General features: G+C 37.8%; 1 protein-coding gene across 2 annotated transcripts in view; it reads right to left on the bottom strand.

The window, feature by feature from the left end:
- LOC137274194 (neuronal PAS domain-containing protein 2-like) overlaps positions 1-27,669 on the bottom strand; it is a 62,118-nt gene that overhangs the window by 15,420 nt on the left and 19,029 nt on the right. For both annotated transcript variants that reach the window (XM_067807248.1, XM_067807247.1), the window contains 6 exons: positions 19,711-19,859; positions 16,977-17,068; positions 13,419-13,508; positions 12,808-12,925; positions 680-799; positions 74-260 (listed from right to left, as the gene is read on the bottom strand). In XM_067807248.1, coding sequence (XP_067663349.1) covers positions 74-260; positions 680-799; positions 12,808-12,925; positions 13,419-13,508; positions 16,977-17,068; positions 19,711-19,859 — 756 coding nt within the window. The remainder of the gene's footprint in view (positions 1-73; positions 261-679; positions 800-12,807; positions 12,926-13,418; positions 13,509-16,976; positions 17,069-19,710; positions 19,860-27,669) is intronic.

Genomic DNA, 27,669 nt, shown 5'->3' on the forward strand with positions numbered 1-27,669 from the left:
TAGGTGTAAAGCAGGCTACAGAGGTTGACAAGGGCATACCTTAAATGTGATAAAGAATTAATACAAGGCTTACCTGTGATCCAAAAACAAAAATTTCCAGCCAAGTGAATGTCTGGATGTGAATTCGGCTGCCAGATCAGTTTGTTTGGGCATTTCGCGTATGATCTTGGTTGTCTGTAATCGCACTGTACAGCAGAGGCATGTCGAGTCCATGGTGGATGATTGCATGTATACATAGTTGTCAGTGTCAGACTGGGCATCTACAGCAGAGCAATACATCACTAGTGCTATACAGGTTTATATGGGGTTGTGCACCCTACCTTTTCCCCAAAAAACATTTCCAAATGAGCATTCCCCATTAACCTTCAGATTTCATAATTTATGAGCAGCTAGCTTAAACAATCGTAAACCTTAGCATGATACATGAAACGACAGGCCATTGCCCGGTACAAATGACCATCAGTTCACAGCTGGTGCTGCATGAAAATGATTCCTCCGCTAAACCAGGGATCATTAATAACCTTGAAAACATATTGTTGAATTGAAAATGGAAAACTTAATTTTCAGGAGGCTATTCCCCAAATAGTCCATCACCTTTTGTTCAGCATATGTGGATCTGGGTATTCCTATCAGATGTACATTACACACATACTCCAGTGTTGGCAAAAACATGACCTACCTTCGTCACCATCCCAGGGACGGCATGTTCCTGTGAACTCCACCTCCTCAAATACACGCTGCTCTTGAGGGTTGATAGTTCCACACTGGATGTGACACTTGAATGAGATCTGATTTTCTTCTGAAACAAGAACAACCAAAAGATACACTATGTCATTGTATGACATCAAGTTTCATAATATAGAACACTCATCACCTGCATCCTATATGCATAAAAATTGACAACAGATGCAACAAAATAGATTAGCGCATCCACAAGGAGACAGAAAAAGTTCAAATTTTCTTTTTTTAAATGTTGATCAAGTAACAATAAGTTATCGCTGAGTCAGCTCCTAGCCAGGTTATGACATCATTTGCTGTTTAATTACTGTGATGATCATGATACACAATACAACAACAGCAACTGAACTGCAACAATATTATAACATAGTATTAATAATAATAATATCTTATCATATTATTTAAGATAGTAAGTGTCTGGGATCCCAATGTTATAGTCCAGGATCCCTGGAAATTAAGAGTAGGATTCCCGGGGACCCTCAAATACAGGAATTAAGGTAAATTCCTGAAGATAACAATATTTGTATATTATTGAAGGTACTCACTGACACTGTATGCAATCATATGTAGAGTTTTAAAAATTCAATTAAATACATTACATCACTGAGAAGCTTTTTCTATGACAGCAGCTTAAATCCGGTGTATGGACAATAGGTTTCAAACATCATCTGAACATAATTCTGAATTTTACTGCCAATGTCAAGTTCTTGAACAAGCTAAAACTTCCTAATGGGACTACTATTCGTAACAAGTTTAACCGTTTTGTACCTTGTGAGTTTTCAGAATAAGATTTTAAATTTCCATCTAAATATGAATTATTCTAAACAAAATTAAATGTCTTCATAACAATGGCCACGCACGTTAATTCTCTGCTTGGTCAATAAGCAGAGAGGAACAATGCATGGTAAATGAAAGCCCCTTCCACTTCAAAGATCAGTGTCTAGGTCGTCAGAGTCACAGGTCGAGCTACTAAAATACTTGTGTTAAAATTTGCAACAATTCTGCAGGAAGCATGAATGATGCCAAATCTTTTATAGGTTTGCAATCTCTATGAATTCCAGATAACATAAGCACCCATAAACTTCCATTAAAAGTAAGGTTTAGTTCTATAATGACATCATACAATGCATATTTATTGTGAGTGAGAGAGTAAGTTTGGTTTTACACCACTTCTAGCAATATTCCAGAAACATCATGGCAGGGGACATCAGAAATGAGCTTCACACATTGTACCCATATGGGGAATCAAACCCTTGTCTTCAGCGTGATGAGAGGCGCTACCCAACCACCCCTGTATTATATTCTTTCTGAAATAGTAGTAGATACCAAGAATCTCGTCAACGATTCTTAGAGATATTATAATTCCTACTGACAGATCCTAATACTATATTGCTACGGTTAAGAATTTACCGTGCCAAACAATGTAAGAAATCCATTGTGAATCAGTAAAACAGAACAAAGACAAGTTTCAAATATTCAGATATTGTATTTAGGCAATGATAGAGCAAGTTATACAAAGTCACAAGCCAATTTCACAATATCGATTTCAAATACACTGCAAGTGAGACAAAATCTATGGCAATGAGTCACAAAATATAATATAGCAAACTCACCAAAGTCTTAGTGCAAGAGAGAAACAGTTGTGCAGAATGTAACAGCGATCGGTCTGACAGCAGTTATGAAGTTGAAGCGTTGGCAGAGGCAGAAAGATATAAACTCCAGCGAATGAATGTCTGTGTCCCCCACACAACACGGCAACTGGCCTTTATATATACTTTCATTTCCCTAAAGTACAAGCACTTACTGCCATCGCCAACACCGTAGAATGCCCCAGAATAACCTCCCGAAAGTAAACAAACAAGAAGTCAAGGGCAGATAATTTCCGGGCAACCTGCTGCCAGAATCCTAAAAAATGCGGATCATCAATTATACGAAATGTGACCCATTACAACTTACATTCAAAACACTAAACGTTGAGGCCCAATAATAATTATTACTTTATTTACAACAAAATATACAGAAATTACACACTCGTAACACTCTCCCCCTTGAAAGAAAGTTTCAATCATAGCAATAATAACATCACAACATGACAAGTAACAATATGAGTAATATGAGAAACTTCTTGCAGAATTACTATGACAAAATGCTGATACATACATACAGCATCATCAAGCCATCATACATTTATGCCATGGAAAGTGCATCAGCACAAACATTGTCTTTGCCTTTAGTGTGTTTGCACCCTTGCAAGGTCAAACTCCACCTCATGAGTCTTGGGTTCTTGTTCTTCATTTTATGAAAGAAAGTCAAGGGATTGTGATCAGTAAAAACTTCAATTGGCAAAGTGGTGGTACCAAGGTACACTTCAAAATGCTGTAAAGCTAACAAAAAACCTAATGTCTCTTTCTCAATGGTATAATAATTTCTTTGGTGCTTGTCAAATTTATTTGAAAAATAACAAACTGGATGTTCAATTCCTGAATCATCCTCTTGAATCAGGAGAGCATCTGCACCAACATCACTTGCATCTATTTGCAACTTAAATGCTTTCTCAAAATTTGGCGCCTGTAATACTGGAGAATTTATGAGTATGGCTTTGACTTTTTCTTCTATCCCACTGAAATTTTACCTTTTTCAAAAAAAGTGGAGATACAACATCTGAGAAGTTTTGACAAAACTTTCTGTAATAGCCATCCATACCCAAGAATCTCATGAGTTCTCTCTTTGATTGAGGTACCGGAAAAAGTATAATTGCTTCAATTTTAGCATAAACTGGCTGTACATGCCCTACAACATGCCCTAAAAATTCAACTTGTGCCTTCCCGAATTCACACTTGGCAAGATTCAAAGTTAACTTGGCCTCAGACAGTCTTTCGAGGAGAGCATGAGTCCTTTTTAGATGGTCATCCCACTCCATGTCATAATCGATGACATCATCCACGTAAGCCTCGACATGATCAAAGCCTGATGTGACATTGTTGACGAGTCTCTGGAATGTCGCTGGAGCGTTCTTCAGACCAAACGGCATCACCTTGTATTGATACAGTCCATCTGGCGTGGCGTAACAACATCAGTTCGACCAGGCACATCAGGAAATAAGTGAGAGAACTCATGAATCAAATCTGACAGTTGAACTTCACATTGCCAACACAATCATGAATGTTTTCACAATTGTCTTTAGTACAATCAGTAACTGGGGAGAGTGTGGCAATACAATTGACATGTTTGGTTTCTAACCTGTCATGATATTTCTTAATCATGTTTACATGACACAATCTCTTCTGTTTACGACGACCAGGCGTCAGGACGACATAGTCTGTGTCACTAACCTTTTTGTCAACAACAAAATCTTGATATCTTGCTCTCAGTGGCTGACCAGGAATGGGAACTAGCACTTTTTCACCACAACTAAAATTTCTCTCTTTTGACTTTCTGTCATAGTTTAGTTTCATTTTTTCTTGTAAAACTTTCAAGTTTCTTCTGGCCAATTCACTTGCTTTGGACAGTCTGTCTCTAAATGTAGACACATAGTCTAAGAGATTGATCTCAGGTCTGTCATGCCATTGCTCTTTAGTAGACCGATAACAGTGGGTAACAAGATATACAGGTTTGTATTGATTGATGTACAGGCTTCGATTGATTGATGTACAGGCTTCAACTTATGTACAGGCTTCCGGGATTCGAACCCGCACCTTCAGAGTCAGGAACCTAATCGCCAGCACACAATGTCAGCCGCCTGACCCACTCAGCCACCACGACTTGATGGAAGTTGCGCTTAAATTGTTGAATAAAAAACATTTCACATGAGTAATTGTTCAACATCAGGTTGGAAATGTGAGAGCACAACCCAGTGAAGGAATGAGTATATACTTTTGATGGTGGCGATATTTTATTTTGACATGAAAAATATTTTTCGAACTGAAGCGAGGATAGTACATTGTCAACAAGTAAAATAATTGGGACTCGAGTACTTGAGGGGTCAGACCCGACCCCGACCCGAATATCCAACAGATTGGATGCTTATCTAAAACCTGTGTTCAAATATACACATGGCTGTTCCAACTTCCTATCTACAAATAGTGAAACATGTATATGTGAATCTCCACGTTCTTGGATAAAGAAATTGATTTTCAGCGTCAAGTGAAGTATTAATATGACAATATAGCACATAATCACTTAATCATGGTTAAATTGCAGCAAAAAAAACAAAAAACAATGTGCACAAGCTGGAAGATATTTAGACGAAGCATTCATTGACTGGTGCTGCATTGGATATCTTATAACAATGGATCAATAATGCAACTTAAATAAATTATGTAAAACAGGAATGATGTTTATTTGAGACTTTTTATAGTGAAAACATCTTGGTTTCGAACTAAGGACTAAGCATTTCTTAATTTACACAACACTGAATTTCCTCTTCCGAAACTCTGCTGAATGGATATCACACCAGTCAGTGGTATTTATTGTTATTAAAACATAAACTTTGTCTAGTTTTAGGTCTCCAAGTGTTAATGTTATTTTGAATGTGTATGTATGTGCTGCCTGATGAATATGTAACACTGAATTGCGTTGGATAAGAACAACTGAATATCAATGTAGAGAACAACAAAAGTAAATACTGACTGCATCAAATTGTTTGCCTCTGTCAACTTTACAAAGGAGACCACAAGTACGCATGCATGAATGACCTAGTCTGTCGTACAGACCCTGAAGTATATATATCCAAGAAAGCCCACGCAAGTCTAGAAAATGTGGCAAGTCTAGATTTCCTTAGCTTCAGGAAATGAAGAAAGCCTCAGGGCTCCATTTCATTATATTATTTTTTTTTTCACTATGAACATTTTTTCAGTAAAATATGTTCATTTCAGAGACTAGCTGTTAGTCTATGAATGAGCATGCTTTCAATGCCAGGTACCTTGAGTCCATCATCAACAGGAAGCTGCAGTGTGTTGGCAAAACAGTAGTTATGGGGATAGCCTATTTGAAGCATTGTCAGATGTAATGCCAGACACTGCTTGTATACCAGATTCCTCTCAAACTGATTTACGATTTGCAGCAGTATTTTTGCTGGTTTGCCTCTCCTCTACACATTGTTTTGCAAGGATGCAAGACTTTAAATTCCTATTTGATAGCTAGTGAGCAGTGACTGTGATCTAGCCATGAGTGGATACCTCTTGTCCACATGTCAATGGCAGGTACTGTTTGGAGTACTGATATCATGTTCTCCTTGCAGTCTTCATACGAGTTCATGAGCTGTAGTTCATTGTCGCAGTACATGGGACCTGGTAATTTGGGTTCAATGATTCACAAAAAGCCCTGTAAACCCTGTAAGAAAGTTTAAAGTTACCTTCAAAAATAAGGGAAGTGCAACAAAGACGTGTGTCTAAACACTGGACTTTTTCTCAAGACCATCCATCTTGATTGTGGGATTTTAGAGTTAGATTTTATTGTAGCTATAGATGCATCCAGGTTAAAGTGGAGATTTATCGGAACATGTACCCTGGAGATATCAAGGATGTTATGATGAAGGAGGAAGAATAAACTCTGATATGTTCCACATAATGAATAAGTTGATACCCCTGAAAAATGCACCGTAGATGCATCCAGGGTATAGTGGAGTTTTATTGGAATGTATACCACTGTTCACATTAATGCAGAAACTCGCGTTTTCACAACAAAAAAATACTACTACCAAAAAGTATATTGCATGCACGTTTTGGACGCATAGATTCTGATCTACATAATTTCAAAAAGTACCTTAAAACTGCAACATATAGAGAAACGATACATTTTAACATGATTCAGGATTGTAATGCAGAAGATTTGGACTGCATATTTGTAATTCTATTTCTGCACACACTTGTACAAAACCTACCGCAAACACTGGTATGCCCAAGATATCTAGGATGCCATCACATTAAATGTCTCATAACATATAGGTGTCATGACCACCCAAAGATCGACAGGGCTGCAGAGCTTCAGATATGCTTTTGACCATTACAATATTGAGCATGTGGGTATGAATACTCAAATACTTTTGAACATAAGTGGGTATTTCCAGTTTCAAGAAGGTATCTGAACATTTAGATACCCATCATTATCATAAAATCAAGGTATTCATTTCAAATAAGTATAACAGATCTGACTTTTTTTAAAATTCAATAATAAAATAACGTTTCGAGTATTATTGACATTGCTTCTGATAGGGGCGTTGTGTTTATGTTATTAATGCTAAACTACCAATAATGCTGCTATTTTTTCACAAGTGGGCTGCATTTGTTTACATTTGAGATGCAATTCCTTCTAATTTGCAGTAATTCCTTCAATTACTTAGAGGTGACTGAATGTGTGCTATAAGAAATATTACATGCCTTAGTCTGCATCTGTTTTCGTAGAATATAAAATACCAAGATGTTATTTAGTGATATAACAGGAATGTCTTCACACTGTCAGGTGGATTATTTCTCAACACCTTGTTCACATCATGTTGTTTCACTTCCATACTGCAAAAAACTAGTTTTACAAGTTCATTTAAATATCACTGGCAACTAATTCTGATTGTGAAACACAGTACTTGCCTAATAATGAAGTTGGGTTTTTTTCAGTTTGTAAAGTGTTAAAAACTAGATATTTATTTTACTTTTAGCACGTGGATACTTATCGTGCTTGCTCACCATTTTCAGTTTGTTTACAGAAAGCCATTATTTGACAGCTCGTTATATACAAATGGATCAATCAGTGGCTAACAAACCATGGTATTCCATCCCTGTTGACTTTTCAATTGACTTTAGAATTATTCAAGAATTTTTAAATCAGAATTATTTAGAGATGGAAAAGCCTTAAGCTTGACTGTCTTGAATTGACGTGATACACAACATAATTTTGATGCATTGGGTAAATACACACTGTTATTTTGAAAGAGCATAAACATTAATATTTTTCATATGCTAACATTTATTTTTCATGCTTATTTCAACTTTTTCATAGCTTATATAACGCACTTACCCAGCTTATCTGGAGCTGGATATTATCTGTAAACTATCCTTGATAGTTTCAGTATTAAAGGTATTTTCTTTTTACTTCAGCTATCGTTTATCGTTAATGAAGCTAAGTCTAATTTCAAAATGGCCATTTAAAAAGTGTCGTAATACAATATCACCAGACACTAATTTGCAGAATGCCATGGTCTGTTCCAAATAAGTTGCTTTGGACTTTGAAAAAACGCATTTCTCATTTCTGCACTAATTTCTCCACAGTGAAGTCCTTTTACTGTGTTTCCCTTCTGTAGTTAAGCCGAACTTGGTTTAACAGATATTTTAGACTTGCACACATTAACTACATAAATTGTAGGTAAAAGTATGAAAACAACCAGGTTTTTAACAATAGTACTTTAGCACACTACTACAATTACCAGAGTCTAACTTGTAGACAGAGAAACAGAAAAAACAGACATCCTAAAACTCAACACCATTTGACAACAAGGCTTTTGTGTGGGTAAAGTTTCAGGAAAAAGTACCAATAAATTTTAGAGATCCAGGACAGACAGACTATATTTACAGAGAGCACAGGCAAACTGTAGCACAAGTGGGGTTGCGCAGCATAGAGAATATGACCAGTCTTCATATAGGCGAGCGAAGCGAGCAAAGGTTGGCAATGCACTTCCCTCGCTTTGGTTCAAAAAATATTTTTCATGTCAAAATAAAATATCGCAACCATCAAAGGTACACTCCAAATTCCTCACTAGGTTGTGCTCTAAGATTTCCAATACCATATTTAATAATTATATGATTAACATTTTAAGCGCCACTCATGGTACATCAGACCATTCTTCACCTCCATTACCCCTGCCAGCTTCCGGTTCAAAGCAGTGAAGGAACAAGTTATTATTCTGTATGGAATACAGAAAGAGTTACCTCCCATGCTTCATATGCCCACTATGCCAGAAGTGTGTTTATTGTAGAATAAATGTTACAAGAGATCTAACAAAACGCCGACACTTAAGACAAATACATTCCAACAGAATCATGATAAAATCAGGCAATATGGTATATCTTTATAATTTCTGCTTATTCTTGTTCCTTCACTCCGTTGAGCTGGAAGCTGGCAGGGGTAATGGAGGCCAAGAATGAACTGAATACCACGAGTGGCACTTAAAGTGTTGAATAAAACATATTTCACATAAGTAATTATTAAATATGATTGGAAATCACAGAGCACAACCTAGCGAGGAAATGGGAGTGTACCTTTGATGGTGGCGACATTTTATTTTGATACGAAAAATACTTTTTGAATCGAAGCGAGGGAAGTGCGTTGCCAACCTTTGCTCGCTTTGCTCACATATATGAAGACTGGTCAGTTTCTCTACGCTGCACAACCACATTTGCACTACAGTTTGCCTGCGCAGAGAGACAAACAGATTACTATATGCCCCAAAAGTACATTCCGATCTAATATATTAAACAACTTCACACAGCCAACATAACATTTTCATTTCAAATCAGACACTGAAACATCGAAATATCGAAGAAACAGCGCTGCATTTTGATATAACTTTAATTTTGATCAGCATGAGATGTCAACAAAGGCTGACATTGACTTTCTTTCACAATCACTGCCGCTTGTTTCTTAAACAAAACGTGCTTTGTGCTGGGTGTCGTTACACCACTTCCGGAAATATGCAAATCACTTTATAGTTATCACAGGGTTTCTCTTGATGAAGTAGACAAAATCTTGATTCATACAAGATGCAATGGCGACAGGGGTGATACTAGTTTCCCAGAACTTACTGCAAAAGCGAACGCGTTAATATTTCTACAAGTAGTACATTTAAATGAAATGAATCACTATTTCAAATGCGATGGACTGTAAACTGCATACGTAAACAGCCGACCCAGGGCGTGGTGTTCCTGCTTTCCTGATGTTTTCAGGTGCCGCAAAAATAGAGACTCCAAGCATACATCAACCTACGATAACTTTTTAATATTTTGTCAAACAAAAGATCTCGTGAGTGAACAAACTAATGTTAGATAGAAATAATCAACTTAACAACTTGCAGATTTCAAAGTTCATCCATGGTAATCTGTTCTGAGCAACTGACGAAAGCCTGAAATCTGAGACCGAGAAACCTGTTATCCATTACTGTCATATAACCATCACTTTGGGGGATTTTACAAGATACTTTAAATACTCCACGCCGTGTTCGAACCCAGTTGAGTTGGTTCCACAGTGATTGAATTAATTATGGTGAAGCGTCTTGCATCCAAGTGACGATAGGCTGTCTCGCATACAAGTTACATCTCGGATTGATAGCGCAAAAGTCTCTGAACAGATATAACTTTGTCAGTAACAAATAAACTCATATAAATAGAGAAGGAGTCCGATGGGAAATTCAGAACCTGAGGTAATCTATACTTGCTTGATTTAAGGTCTTAGCATTGCAGGGAGGACTGGGCACTAGGGAATATAATGAGGCACTGTGATTCAGTCAGACTGACTAAGCATGTTCACAATACCACTAACTAACACTGAGGAAGATTATCCAAAATCTCTCTATGTTTTTAATCTTGCTTCTCTAATGATGAGGCATTTCACAGTAGGACTGTGTATTGGCAAATAAATTGTCTTGCAATATATTGTGACCAGACAACCATATTGCGATACATACTGCGATAATTTGGGAACTTGAGTGTTTGACAGTAGGTGACACTAATTCACTACTTCACAGGAAAAGACCTTCAGACATCTTGATTAACAATCCCATCATCTTCAATGAGCTCCAACACCGATATGAAATTTGGCATCTGATTTGCCATTTGGAGGGATGGGACTCATAAAATCCGCTATTGGTTCTGTAAGCCATGATTACTAGCTGGGTTTGACAATAACTGAAACTGGGCTCTTACAGTAGGTTAACTTCCTTGAATGAAGTTTATGTCCAACATATCCTACCCAAAGGTAAGCATCTAGTACTCTTCATTTTAAATGGGTAACAAAATACTTTTTATGCACATTGACTGAATTAGATGCAGTGGTTGTAGAGGTTCCTGAAGATTATATTTTCTTCAACTTCCTCACAGAAAGGAAACAATATGCAAAGTTTCAAGGACATACAAAGAATTCAATAGCTTGAATTTACTTTTTAGGCATTATTCCATTTCATATAATAAAACATAATGTATAAACACAAATAATTATACATCCAAGCTCAAATAGACATAAATTAACTTCCTAATTTAAAGTTTATTGAACTGTAACTAGCTACTTTCCATAACCTAAAGTTGATAATGTTACCTAATGAAATATTGCATAACAACCCTTGCATCAAACATATAAATATACATGTCAGTGTTATTACAACAATGAAATATTTCCTACGTTTGATACAAAACACAGTATGTTGGTAATTCAAAAAAATCTTAGACACAGAGTTAATATCTTGTAAACCATACAAGGGTATTTCAAGCATTTTTGTTCAAGCTGTTGAAAGTTTTATGCTGATTAAAATTGTCAGTTTTCTGTACAATTTGGATGAGTATTGTGTAAAACATTTCTCTTTGATCTCTGTAATTATCAAATCCGGTGTAATCACTCAGTCTCCATTGATCCATCATCAATAAAAGCTGGATAGTATATCAGTAACAGTATGGATACCCATGCGTATAGTCATTCAATCAGATTACAGTAACGAGATAATTGAACACCTCTTTCAACCTTGAAATAACAGCCTCCGGTAGGATGCATATGTTTTACCTCCTTTTCGAAAGGTTTGTACCGTGACATGTGTTAGTCACATCCCTCTGTGTAATGTTTATGATTGATTGATTGATGTGTGGTTTAACGTCGCAGTCGGCAATCTTTCAGCCTGTAATGTTTATGCATTCCTGCACTTCTCTAATCGTATGAACCTTGTTTGCATTCAGTATAAACATAAGCAGGCCCATCTTCATAAATATTTGCATGGATTCAACAAGTTTACACTCAGTATTGTGTCACTTCATGAATTCTGTAATGTGTGAAACTTTACTTTGGATATTCATTCGCCTCAAGACGAAGAGTATATTTACATGCACAGAAATCCATCACATTTTATGTACCAGCTGTGTGCGTAAAATGCATATGAAAATAAATACTGTTTCTACTCAATGATTGATTTCAATTGCTTTGTTTTACTTATCAAAAAGCACTGAAAAGTGTTTTTCAATTTCTGAAGACAAATAAACTCGCCAAAGTGTGTAGCTACTCCTACTTGTCTTATGTGTATATTTCATACATCGTTACCAGCACGTATGTTTACAATGCACAACTATGATACTCAATGTTATAGGTTGAGTTGAGAAAGCCAAAACACAGCATACCGATTTGTCAATGTTATAACCAACAATCCATCTCTATCGAAGCTGATGAGACACAGACTAGCATAATAGTAATTTCCTTAAAATAATCTGAATACACTTAGAATGCATCAGCAAAAACGCCAATTTCATAGAAGGTTACAACATATGTAAGTTAATTCTTCTTAACAGAATGTCACTGTCATAGACGTTTTGAAAAATTAAACCTCACACTGATAGGAGAGAGAATTTGTTTAGATATGTCTCATCTCTTACAAAGAATACATGCATCTACTGACAAAATATAAATGCAATAAAATTACATTTGGGAGATATGGGAGATACTTGATGGCAGCAACAGATGGCGATGTTGATGGCAACAACTTCATTACTTTGATGTTTCACTAATGGGAGTTAATCTGTACAAATGTGCTCCATGATGTGTATATGGTTACAAAACTCACCTGTTGAAGATATCACTGTTTAATAACTTTACAAAGTTATTACACATTGTGTAATAACATCATTTGATGCCATTCACTCCTTTCAAAAATATGGCATTACATGGGACATAGTTTAGTATTCCCAATGTATACATGGTACGTAAGATACTAAATGCAACCTGTTAATGGGTTGTACCCATATCATTCATAGTTAGGACCAGGAGTTTTCAGACACCGTTCGTAAGGGCAGAAGGACACGTACTTTTGGCTTTGCATACAGTGATACTCACCTTTACCAAACTCTGCTGATGTGTTGGCCATGGAGTGGAAATCCTGTAGAAAATTGGACACTTTCTCTCGATCATACTCATGTAAAAGGTTAAACAATGACTTGGAAACGAGATCACTCTGCAACAGAAACAAAAATCCAAAATCAAAAGGTGATGGTGCAAGTACCAGTAGATCAAATTAAGAACATCTGTAATGCTGTCTCAATAATCACATGAACAATTGTAAAACATGTGACTGACTGATAAAGGACAACATTATTGTAAACACAAGATATCTTTCAAGAGTATACACTATCTGTGTAACAACATCCCTTGTTATAGCCAAGTGACCCATCAAAAACATATGATATCTGAAACTATTCAATCCAAAATTAGTTCATCCCATACATGTGCACATTAGGAAACAATGTATGCATGGATAATGACTCAATCAATTCATAATTATGCAAAATCATTTTTTTTAGTATTCTATTTGTCCCTAATTGTTTCATCAGCATTCTAGAATTAAATGATTATTGCTAACTTGAATATCTGATAAATACTTTACACAATCTTCTAGGAAAGAGAGGCCTTTTTCCAACCTGTGTGCCTGTATGGACAATACAACTTACTGGAAGGTGCCCCAGGAGGGATGTAACACTCTCTGACACATACAGGATCTTCCCCTTTACTGTGAAAACAATGAGGAAACTGTCCAGGGCCTGCAACACAAAACATCAGACACCTGTATGGAATCGTATTAAAATATAATGATGTAGGTCTTTAACTTACTTAATAAGAAAGCCACATGAACTTCTGGTCTGAGACAAGACTACTCATTACCTGTAGTGATGTGTACTGAGAAAGTGTGAACCCAAATACAACAGATGTCTTCAAGACACTTGCAGTTTAGGAATACATCACTGACATTTGTCGTACACGTTGGTGGTTCAGCATTTGCCTAAGTCTACTCCATCAACAACTAATTACATGCCAGCTCCCACAGAGTGATCAGTATAAAACTGTGTTCTGAACAGTCACATTTGATGCATACATATCAAGAACTTTAACTAAGTAGACAGAGAATCTACCACATATGTGAACACCTTACAGTGTTGTGCTTTGTTGGTTCTATAACAACATTAAGCAAATAGCAGTCAGTGCATATACATATACTGCGTCAAAAAAAGAACTTCACAAAATGTAATTTTTTAAAATAATGAATAATTTTTCTCTGATGATACATCTATGCATCCAAAATAGGATTCCTATCTTTTGACTCTAGAAAAACGCTAGCAAAACCCATTGAAACCCATCCATTCCTCGTGCAAATGACGTTAGTGCCAAATCAGGTTTTGCATGTGCAGTCGAACACAGTGTTGGGCATATCTTTCATTTCAATGTCTGTAAATCTGCATCCTACCATCATGTCGATACAGCATAATTCGCGACTCATCGCTGAACCAGATCCTCTTCCAGTTCAAGAGGGTCCCTGGTCAAACATTCCTGCTCCATAGAAGACGTGCAGAACAATGGTGTTGTTGCAGAACAGGTCCTGTATGTGGTCACATCGGTCACATTCCATGGTCTCTTACACGATTCCTGATGGTTTGTGCTGAAACCCGACGCAGCCCATGAACACTGTCGGTGGTGTACACTGCAGTGAAGGTCTGATTTCACAGATGTAACACATGGATGAAGCGGTCTTGCACTGGAGTTGTCACCATTGGTCTCCCACCCCTAGGACAATTTCTGGTCAAGTTGTACTGCATGTAGCACTGCATGAGACGGGAAATCGTACTCTGACTCACGTTTAGATGTCTGGCAACTGAGGACTGGCTTTCTCCAGCTTCTAAGTGTCCAATGGCTATGTTTCTGCTTTCTTCGTTTAGTTGTGGCATCTTGAGGGTCGCATATACAGAATTTCGGAGAATGAACAGCAACAGGACAGCTGCCTTTTATACCCATCAGTATCAAGATTCACATCCCGTATTTGCACGTGCATCATATTCATCATCATCTATATTCACACTCAATATTAATATTGACAGTCATTCCATGCCATATTTTTCGAAACAATCTACTTTGAAGATCAGAATTCATCTATGCGTCTCTTTTTTGGGCCAGTGTAGCTTATGTTACAAGTTCATTTAAAATATCACCAGCAATTGATTCTGATTGTGAAACCCAGTAACTGAATATTAATTAGACTAGCAGTCCTCTAATGAAGTTGTTTTTTTCTGTTTGTAAGGTGTTAAAAACTAGATATTTTACTTTTAGCATGTGGAAGCTTACGACACTTGCTCACCATTTTCAGTCTGCTAACAGAAAGCCACTATTAGATGGGTTGGTTATTCATAGACGGATCAATCAGGGAAGGGCTAACAAACCATGATTGGTATTCTATCTCTGTTGCACATTTCAATTGTCTTTAGAAATATTCAAGAATTTTTTAATCAGAATTATTTGGAGATGGAAAAGCTTTAAGGTCAACTCGTTTGAATTTATTTTTTATTTATTTTTCTTGCGTTGTTCAACTTTTCGACAGCATATGAAACGCAAATACGTCCCTACAGACATACCTCCAGATACGGCCACATCCTTACAGTAATAACTCCAGATAAGTCCCTACAGGCATGCCTCCATGTAAGGCAAATTTCCTACAGTCATAGCTATAGATAAGGCCAAAACCCTATTTGAAGAACTGTATTAAAAGAAATACTTTTTATGGACTTACACATGTTGATACCTATACTAATATAGCAACTGTACTTCACTACCTGACCTATTACTGCTACAGTACTTCAATACATGCACTACTGTTGCTACAGTACTTCAATACCTGTACTACTGTTGCTAGAGTTATTCATTACCTGTACTACTGTCGCTACAGTACTTCAATACCTGTAATACTGTTGCTACAGTTATTCATTACCTGTACTACTGTCGCTACAGTACTTCAATACCTGTACTACTGTTGCTACAGTTATTCATTACCTGTACTACTGTCGCTACAGTACTTCAATACCTGTACTACTGTTGCTAATCTGCTTCAATATCTGTACTACTGTTGCTACAGTACTTCAATACCTGCACTACCGTTGCTACAGTACTTCAATACCTGTACTATTGTTGCTAGAGTACTTCAATACCTGCACTACTGTTGCTACAGTACTTCAATACCTGCACTACTGTTGCTACAGTACTTCAATACCTGCACTACTGTTGCTACAGTACTTCAATACCTGCACTACTGTTGCTACAGTACTTCAATACCTGCACTACTGTTGCTACAGTACTTCAATACCTGCACTACTATTGCTACTCTGCTTCAATACATGCACTACTGTTGCTACAGTACTTCAATACCTGTACTACTGTTGCTACAGTACTTCAATACCTGCACTACTGTTGCTACAGTACTTCAATACCTGCACTACTGTTGCTACAGTACTTCAATACCTGCACTACTATTGCTACTCTGCTTCAATACATGCACTACTGTTGCTACAGTACTTCAATACCTGTACTACTGTTGCTACAGTACTTCAATACCTGCACTACTGTTGCTACAGTACTTCAATACCTGCACTACTGTTGCTACAGTACTTCCATACCTGTACTACTATTGCTACTCTGCTTCAATACCTGTACTACTATTGCTACTCTGCTTCAATACATGTACTACTACTGCTACTGTACTTCAATACCTGCACTGTTATTGCTACTATGCTTCAATACCTGTTCTGCCATTGCTACAGTACTTCAATACCTATACTTATATAGTAACTGTACTTCAATAACTCTACTACTGTTGCTACTATACTTCAATACCTGTACTAATGTTGCTACGGTACTTCAATACCTGCACTACTGTTGCTATAGTACTTCAATACCTGTACTAATGTTGCAACTGTACTTCAATGCCTCTACATAATTCTCATTACACTGCGTACACTGAGGAATGCTTTCAAAATACATATGGGTGCTTAACTGCATTCAGTGAGTTATTTTTTTTTCATCTGTGGTATCTGATTGAGCATGAGTGAGGACAAAGATCATCAATGGTTGAGAAGTGTCATGAAAATGAAAATTAAGTTAGTACCCAGGCACGGGCAAGGCTCCAATCACTACCGGAGGGAATGATGATAAGTGATGGGAGCATGGAAAATATCATCCCGGACACCTACCTCAAGCATCAGTTGAGAAAATTCATCATTGGACAGGAAAGATGGCTTCCAGTCCTCCTTTATTTCATGGATTTGGGACTGAACTGCAATTTCTGTAAATAAAGGAGAAAACAAGATTTATGAACAGTACTTGAGGCTACAGCAGGTCAAACAGTTTCATTTGCCCACACTTGGAGACTGCAAGTGATGCACAACTTGCATGCGGCACTGTAATTACAACCAACTTTAACCTGTGTAATAACTGATTCCTGTGTCTTCATAAGATGATAACCTAACAAGCTAATTGCCATGACACTGAAAATAATCACACTGTTGGTTGGCATTGAACCTGGTGGTTGGCACTGAAACAATTGCATTCTTGGACATGTTGGTTGGCACTACTGATGCAATTGAATTGTTGAACCTGTTGGTTGGCACTGAAATAATTGCATGGTTGAACATATTGGTTGGCACTACTGACACAGCCACAACCAACAACCATCAAAATCACTTAGCAATTAGTGCAGCAATGAAAGGCACCAACCACTCCCTTCACAGACGAGATTAACTCGCCTTTCATCCCTTGCCAGATCACGCAGTGTCTTCCACTGAGCAATCAAGTTCGATTTTAAATGGGTCATGGTAGAATGGAGATAAACCTACTACGTGTTCGGTTCCAATTGAAATTTAGTCGCCATCAATTCAGTACAGCATGTCTCTGATTTTCAAATACTGTAGGTTTATCTCCTAAGTGAGATCAGCAATGAGTGTGATAAACTGCCCATGAATAAACTGTCACATGCCCGTAAAGATGATAAGTAAGGAGCACTGAGGATTATTAACACAAAAACTGTCAATAATTGAACATCATATAACTGCAGTAAAACAGGAAGTCATGCCTATTTATAGCGTGCTGAGGGAGCAGATGTCTTGTTGTTTTATTGTTTAGATCCATGTTTAAATGGATGAAGGTTTCATAAGTATGAAATTAAAATAGGAATTGGTTTTGAAAACAACAAATATTACTTAAAAATAATAACGTGATTCAAGCAAGCAGTTTTGATTGGCTGACAAGTTGATCATCAATAAAATGCCCCCTTTCCCACTCTTGTTCGCTTCCAGAAAACATTTGGTATTAGCGAAAGTTGTTGAGTTCAACAGATTTATTGGTATTTCTTACTTCTACTCTTAAATCATTAGCCATTCTGTTCTGATTTCTGCATCAGTGTTGACACATATATATAGAGTTCTACTTTTGCACACCAAATATCTTGACCTGCGTATCGTTTAGCTGTAAAAGGTGTGATCTAACTTCAATAACTAAACATGGTTTAGGAGGTCGATTCCCAACACAAATTACACAGATACACATACACTCTATATGAATCATGATCATCCTGTTTTTGACCATGAACTCATAGTTTACTTGATAATACAACATCCTCTTTAATCCAACAGTTTGCTGTGCAACAAACAATGTCGGATTAACGAGATTTCACTGAACATAACAATCTGTGCATTCCCCCAAGTCTCAATGAATCGTCTGAGTTTTCATATTGGAGTTACTACCTTTCAATGTTGGTAGTGATAGGGAGGAATATGAAAGAATTTGTGACTGCAAGTGTACTTATTTCTTTTTCATTACACTGATTATTGTAATTATCAGATTGATTTAATTCTGTACGAATACTGTTGCAAACGTGGAGTACACCAAAGAATGTACAGTCGAACCCTGTCTACTCAGACCCCACATATCCGGAAACCCCGCCTTCTGGACAATTTTTATGTGAAACGAAACTTACGTTCATTAATTGTACTCACTTAACCGGACCCCGAGCTTCTGGACCCAGAGGGCGAAGTTTCAAACCATTCCTATAGATTTCCATTGAAAAATGATCCAGTTATCCGGACGGTGGGATATGTGCAACATGCATGTGTCACGTCACTATTGTTTACCGCATGACAAGGTGATTTCACTTTTAAGCTATCGGAAGGCATTTGATGTGAATTGATTAATTAGCCATCAAAACACTGGTGACGCGTGTCACGCGGGTTGTTCATTAGGATTTGGCACGTGTGAGAACATCTCATCAGTAACGAAAACACCTGTTAAGTAGGATTTAGGTAAACTACACTGTAACTGTACTGTATATAACACTTATAACCTACTATCTATTGCGATGCAAGTTAAAAATAGCCTGCCACATAATTTAAGTCATGTGATCCCGTCCGGAAGTTTAATTTCTGCAGACAGCATAAGTTCGACGCGATGTCTTATGTTTTAGGGCGTTTAAAATAAAAGAAAAAGAATGCGCATTTGGCAAAATGGAGACTTTCATCTAACTTACCACCTGAAGCTCCATGCGCTACATGATTACGTACGAGACAACCTGACAAATGGTAACCTGCATTCCACCTTCCATGTATTATCGGTACACTTATGTGTTATGATGATTTGCTGTTTTTACTATTGACTGTAATATTACTTACTGATATACGTACATAAAATTTTTTTGCTTTCATTCAACTTTCACGTTTTGCCTTTTTGATCTAGTTAACAGGACGTCTCACTATCCGGGCGATTTTTGAGTGAAACCAAAACGTCCGGATAAACGGGGTTCGACTGTATACTCAAAAAGTGAAAGTTCTGTTTGCATGCAACACTTTGATTACAAAATACAAACTTCTGGACACCAATGAAACAATAAATCATCCTAACAAATTAGCTGAAGTAGACTGGTGCATCTCTACCTACCTTGGTGGTTCTTCAAGAATGCAATGGTGGACTTCAGTACAGTAGACTTGTCCATTTTCTTATTGTTGACAGAGACCATGGAACACAGCTCATTTACCAACATGTTGAACTGGTCTCGGCGCTTCTTTTCACTGAGGTTACGGGTTTTCCTGAAACAAGAAATAACTAAATATAAACCTCGTTCCAACTGGTTTATATGTGAAGACATTGTAGACTGTGACTTGTCAGTAGAATAAAGCACATCTGTTTTGTCACAAACATCAAATATTTGTTTAGGATTCCAAATGAACACGGAGAGTAAAAATGGCTTCAAAATGCCATGATGATACAGATAGGGATAGCAAACTTGGGCTTAAAGTACCCATAGGAACTGAAAAGTTTGTGCCCATCAAGGAGTCTTTAGCCTGTATTGCAAACTTGGGCTACAAATACCCCTGAAAGGAGCTGAAAGGTTTGTGCCCATCAAGGAGTCTTTAGCCTGTATTGCAAACTTGGGCTTCAAGTACCCCTGAAAGGAGCTGAAAAGTTTGTGCCTATCAAGGAGTCTTTAGCCTGTATAGCAAATACTTGAACCACTACGCTACCGCCTCCACCTATTCCCTGGCACGAAAATTGGGGAAAAAATCATGATGTTCAACTTCTTATTTTTTCTGGAAGTATTGTAATATCTTTCAAAAGCATTTTAGAAGATGTATAGATGAAGGAAAACAAAGTTCTATGGATAGTCAACTTCTTTATTGCACTGGGTGTGACGTTTTGGTGCAGGTACTAACACCATTATCAAACAAGTTAGTACCTGCACTGAATCATCGCACCCAATTGAATAAAAAAGATGACTTTCCATAGAACTTGGTTTTCCTTCAGTATTATAATATCAGAAAACCTCTTTGCCTTTACTATACCTATTATCGCGGAAATACAAGAGATTTACTTTGCCATAACACTCATCAGATAACACAAACTGGGGAAATATTAGGGAACGTTTCAGGTGTCACTGTAGAATTGCGGCTGACCCAGGTCCAGAACTAGATATCACTTGACAACAACGTTAACCCCCTGACTTCTGCATCTGGTCACTGTCTGCTTCATGACTTGATGGTGGCCATCAGAATCATTACCAGTATGTATTATTCAAATCTCGTCAATCACACCAGCACCACAGACATTTACAGATGCACTTATATAAAACATCTACAATACTGGTTGATTATCATGAAGAATTTGATTAATAAATTTGATAATAAATTGGATGGTAACATATGACATGGATTTCATCTTCTGTTACAGTACATAAAAAATATCTAGAATCAAGACTTTCATGATCACAAAAACCTTTTCTAAAACGTTGTATTCGTAGACAACTGTAACAGCTTCTAAAATTAAGCAGGGCCTTCTAATGTTCTGTATTATTTAGATCATACACATATGATGCCGAAAGGATTAATACAGTTTTACAGTAATATAAAATTGTAAGGTGGCTTTGTCTGCAAGTTCTGCATTGCATACTTGGCACAGTCAATGTTTCTTTCCTAAAACAGCTTGAAAAATACATCAACATCCCCTACCCCCTGCAGTATCCAGATCTATATCAATAAGCGAATAATAACTGTGTGATTATGTGAATAAAACTAACAATAAACTATTTATTACACTTTATAATGATGAACTACAATACACAATTGTCATCCTCTAAGCCAGTTAAGGAAGAACAATCCAGGAAGACAAGACACAACTGAGGTTGAGCCTGTTTCAACACTGCAAGGAGTGCGAGTCAACACAGCAGCAAATCCCCCTCCATCATGTCCTGGCGGCTGCACTCAGTTAACACCAGGCCACACTGCCTGAGGTGAGTTTGTGTCAACACCACTGACAGACAGGAAGATGCAGAAATGGGAAGCAACAGATCCCCACAACAGTAGAGACCCAGATGGTCATTAGATCAGACCTAATAATATAGGAATATGGGAAATACATTCACAGTATTCTCACATCAAGTTATACAACTGATTTCTAAGTTTTAAGAATGGCATAACTTTGGTAGTCTGTTAAAAAAACTATACACATTCTTGTTCAAAGTTTGCATATTACTGCTTAACATGAGAAACTTATCCCGAGGTTACCAACTCTGTCCTTCCAAGTAACTTTAAATGATGACCCGTGACCTTGAACGTGAATTGTGTTATTTGGAATATATTTGACAATAGGTGTGTTCCAAAAGTTGGGTTGAAAAACTATTTGTGTAAACATAAAACCACTGTCTTTATCCACTAAATACAAAATTAGTGTATGGCGCCTTGACGACTGAAGAGCCACAAGTCGTCTTCCATAAAATGCATATAACCAGGATACAGAACTTAACATAATATTCTAAAAAGTGACACCATTTCAGCCATGAACTTACCTAAGTAAAGATATAAGATTTTACTCATATTTACAAAAAAATATAACATCAGTTTCTAACTAGTGTCCTAGCAGTAGAAACTTGTGTCTACAAAGGTTTTCTATTTAGATGTATGCTTTTATATTCTGCAACAGCTACAACCCCACCCCAGATCTGACCAATTAAATTTTTTAACATACACCCAAAATAATGTTTAAACCACCAATAGGGTGGTGAAATGGTGCCAGAGGACAACAGTTGGCCAATGTGTCGCTACTTCCAACACAATAAGAGGATGGCTGAGGTGCAGGTCAACACAGTCTGTCATGCAAAGACAGGCTCAGTTGAAACAATGGCAACACAGACATATAAACACAGCAACTGATACAGCTTAAGGATCAAAACACAATTCTTCCGTCATACCTCATGTTGGATCAGGCAAATAGTTCATTGTTCAAGCTTGAATCTGTTTTATGCTTAAGTAGGACTGGGAGTAAAGTTCTTGAAATCCATACTGAAGACCATCATCGATAATAATCGTTAACGATAATGTTACAATAATCTCCACTATACCCTGGATGCATCTATGGCTGATGATCATACTCCCTCTCTTGGCTGACTTTTTACCAATCACAGCTCACTTTCGTTCCTTTAATTATCTAACAGATTAGTGAGTGACATTAGGTTTATGCCACACTCAGCAATATTCCAGCTATATGGCAGCGGTCTGTAAATAATCAAGTCCAGACCAGACAAATTAGTGATCAACAGCATGAGCATAGATCTGCACAATTGGAAACGGTTGATGTGTGTCAACCAAGTCAGCAAGTCTGACCTCCTGATCCCGTTTGATCCCACAATTGATGCAGAGGTACTCTGAAAGAGGTAGAAGGAGTCCCTGCATATATTTTTATAAAGTTTCAGACCTGTCAATTTGACTTCAGTCCAAATCTGAGTCGCACTGCGAACGAACCTTCACACCTGTCTCCGGTGTGCCTCTGCTCTACACGTTGTTTTGCAAGGATGCAAGACTTTAAATTCCTGTTTGATAGCTATTGAGCAGTGACTGTGATCTAGCCGTGAGTGGATACCCCTTGTCCACATGTCTGTAGTTAAGGCAATGGCGGGTATAGTTCTGAGTACTGATATTATGTTCTTGCAGTCTTTATACGACTTCATGAGCTGTAGTTCATTGTCGCGGTACATGGGACCTGGTAATTTGGGTTCAATGATTCACAGAAAGCCCTGAAACCCTTTAACAGAGCTCCAGATAATTTTTCAAGCAATTGGGTATTTATTCCCATGTCTGTTTATGTCTGAGTAATTTCACTTTTTGAGGAGTAACTAGCATTTGGTATACTCCTGCTAGTTTAAAGATCTGAGTGAGTGAGTGAGTTTAGTTTTACGTTGCACTTAGCAATATTCCAGCTATATGGCGACGGTCTGTAAATAATCGAGTCTGGACCAGACAATCCAGTGATCAACAACATGAGCATCGATCTGTGCAATTGGAACCGATGACATGTGTCAACCAAGTCAGCTAGTCTGACCACCCGACCCCGTTAGTCGCCTCTTACGACAAGCAAAGTCACCTTTTATGGTAAGCATGGGTTGCTGAAGGCCTATTCTACCCTTGGACCTTCACCGGTCTTACAGATTTGAGTACTTTTACACATTGTTTCCTATCCTTACTGGTTAATTAGCACATTTAAGTACTTGATCATAAATGCTTCTCAGTAGGCCTAAGTTTTCAGTAATTCGTACATTGCCAAATAGTTGGCAGCCATCTTCAGACACTCAACATTGAGGTCACATGACTACTATGGTAACCTTCGGATATTGGCTACGGCTATAACAGGATATGAAAATAGGCACTGCTTAACATAGGCTAATGCTGTTGTAGAGTTCAGGCCCCTAGACGAATTAGCATACACAAGCCAATATAGTTAATTGGGTAAAGTATGCAAGGTATTATAGACCCTTCGAGTTTCAAGTGATTCTTATGCGTTTTTTGTACTCCCAAATTTCAATTCAGTAAATGTAATTTTTACTGAGTGAAATATGCAAATACTCGTCTTTTCTCGAGCCCTGTCTTTAAGAAGGCTTAAAGTTACCTGTGTAAATAAGGAAGATGCTACAAAGACAGCATTTAGGGGTTTGGGGGCCACTAAATGAAGATCAAAATGCATCTAGACATTGGATTTTTTCTCAAGACCAACCATCTTGAATGTGTGAGACGTTTAGAGTTATCTCCCCTGAGAGTCCTTGAGTCCATTCTACAGGATTAGTCCTGCTTTACCCAACTTGGCCCTGAGTACTCAAGTACTCGTGAGAGTCCTGAACAGCACCATTTCACAAGTTTGAAACCATTAACTTTCCTATATGTGATCCACACTAAAGTACTGTCAGAAACAGAAGAAAACTGCTTTTAAGCTATTACACTATATTCCAAATTTACACAATTGCAAATAGCGTATGTTGAAATAATCTACACCTCCCATAGTGAATGAGTGAGTTTAGTTTTATGCCACACTCAGCAATACTCCAGCTATATGGCAGCGGCCCGTAAATAATCGAGTCTGGACCAAACAATCCAGTGATCAACAACACGAGCATCGATCTGCACAATTGGGAACTGATGACGTGTGTCAACCAAGTCAGTGAGCCTGACCATCCCGTTATAAGCCTCTTACAACAAGCATTGTCACCTTTAATGGCAAGCATGGGTTGCTGAAGGCCTATTCTACCTTCACGGGTCCAGACCTACCATACATTTTTTTAAAGTTTTGGTCCTGTCAGTTTGTCTGTATGATTTCCCAAAATCTGTGTGGCACTGCAAACAAGCCTTCACAACCGCTATCTTTGTTGACACTGGCAGGCTTGGCTGTAACAGTGGCTTAGCTGATAGGCTACTGTGAGAATGCGAAGCCAGCAAAGGGAGGTAATAAAATTATCAGGCCAAGCCATAGATGCATCCAGGGTACATGTAGAGATTTTTCAGAACACATACCCTGGAAACTATCTAGAATGACTGAGAAGCAGAAGAAGCACTGTCTGCTGCAACAACATATGTTTTCCAAATGACTTGTAATAATCAAGACTAGGTGTTCATGTTACAGTCAGTTAGTATTCTGAGTTAGAGAGCAGCTGCAACACTTAAACATCTTATCTTATGATGTGCCACCATTTCTCTTCATAACCACCCGTTAACACAACGCCTAGGATGCATGTGCACAACGCAGTAATTCCAAACACATGCAAGCGATGTCAGTCTTGACAGCTTTCAAGGTCACTAAATCACTCTAGAACGAAAGCTCGGACAATCATCTTGCACCACATTGTTGTTAGTGTTTGTTTCTAGCCAGGTTTTCTTTTTTATTTATTTGAAAATGAAAATTCACACATGCAAGTGATCTTTCAAGAGTGATTACTGTACAAACACCTATGATAATAAGGCAGTGCAAGTGGTGAAGCACTCTCAAAGCATTTATTATTATCATAGCAACATTGGTTGACTCTAGTATATTTCCCTGTCTTTTTTTCAATCAGAACTTAAAAATAGTTCTCCTACTTTTTGAACAGTATACTATTAGCATGACTCAAACACTGGAGGTGCTGATTATTATAGTTTCTATTATTTCAACAGAATATGCAAAAGAAAACAGAAAATACACTAAACGTATCAGTTCAAAAGTCAAAGGCTGACCTCATGACTGATAACCAGGGAAATACAAATGGTTCATGAGTGACATTTTTCTTGGGGAAACAAGAAAGAAAACTTAAAATTCTTAACCAGTTAATGTTTAAGGCTCGACTGATGCATGTAAACTTTAATCAAGAAATCTTTAGTAACATGTTCTCTCCAAAATTCCAAAGGGCAAGAGCATTAGTTTACTGGTACATGTGTAGAAGCCACTAAGTTGTGTTTGATAAAGAAACTTGACTTACAGGAGACTAAATTTAGTCTACAAATGACATTTTCCAGTCATAACATCTGTGGCCATTCTAAGACTTGTCACAATGCTTAACCTTTGCATTATAAATGTTTTCTGAGATATTTAATAAATAAACAGTGAATAGGTTGATAACAGACTGAGTATGATATGGTTTTCTGCTGCCTTTAGCAATATTCCAGCAGTATCACAACAGGGAACACAAGAAATGGGCTCCATATCTTGTACATATGTGGGGATTCAAACCAGGGTCTTCAACATTATGAGCAGACATTTAACCACTAGGCTACCCTGCTACCCACATGAAGAAAAGGACACTGACATATGCCAAAAAGGAAAGCTGTGAATCACACATACAAAGAGTTGTATCATGTGAAGATGTACAAACTGACATATCGACTTTCACTACACATGAAAAGAAATCAGTTTAGAGTTTTGTAACAGCAAAGGTGTAAAACATGGCAGTGAGTGAGTGAGTGAGTGAGTGAGTGAACGGTTTTATGCCGCTTTTAGCAATATTCCAGCAATATCACGGCGGGGAACACCATAAATGGGCTTCACACAAGTGGGAAATTGAACCCAGGGTGACAAGCGATGCTTTAACCACTAGGCTACCCCACCACCCCTACAGTAATCAAGCAGAACTAATCTGGAAATAGATTCTAAATGTCTTTTGCCACCTGTTGCTAAAACTCATTCCAAGGAACCTATTGCCATCTGCATACATTTCACTGACAAATGACTGACAACAAAGATTTGAATTTGTCAGCACAGATAAAGAAGCTTACAGAGTTTGAAATGTTGATACTGAATAAATTCAGCTATACAGATTGGTCAATCCAGCTGTCTCAAGATGGCAATCATTCACATGACAACATGTCAATAACCAATAACAGCAGAGACACGTCTTCAACACTAACTGCACTTCTCACAGTTTCACTTCTTTGCAGTAAGATAAGCACAAAATGGTCAAGTACATGAAACAAACAAACCAACAAACCATGCCATGGCAAATATTCACATGCAGATGTGCATGTTTATACAAAGCAGTATAGTCACACAGACACTGGACTTTCTAGATGTAAATCATGTCTAGCATCTCCAGAGATATAGCATGGTGATTGGCATATACTTTCTTGATCATGACTTTAGTCAAACAACAGTGTGACAGGGATGATGAGGGCTGATTTGTAGTTCAACTACACTTCTACTGCTACACTTCTGCCACACCTCATACCACCCCTTAGGCACTCCTCGTACAACACTCTTCTGCCACACCTCATACCACTCCTCAAGCACTCCTCGTACAACACTCTTCTGCCACACCTCGTACCACCCCTCAAGCACTCCTCGTACAACACTCTTCTGCCACACCTCATACCACCCCTCAGGCACTCCTCGTACAACACTCTTCTGCCACATCTCATACCACCCCTCAGGCACTCCTCGTACAACACTCTTCTGCCACATCTCATACCACCCCTCAGGCACTCCTCGTACAACACTCTTCTGCCACATCTCATACCACCCCTCAGGCACTCCTCGTACAACACTCTTCTGCCACAATTCGTACCACCCCTCAGGCACTCCTCATACAACGCTCTTCTGCCACACCTCGTACCACCC

Source organism: Haliotis asinina, chromosome 2 (assembly GCF_037392515.1).
Source record: "Haliotis asinina isolate JCU_RB_2024 chromosome 2, JCU_Hal_asi_v2, whole genome shotgun sequence".
NCBI lineage: Eukaryota > Metazoa > Mollusca > Gastropoda > Lepetellida > Haliotidae > Haliotis > Haliotis asinina.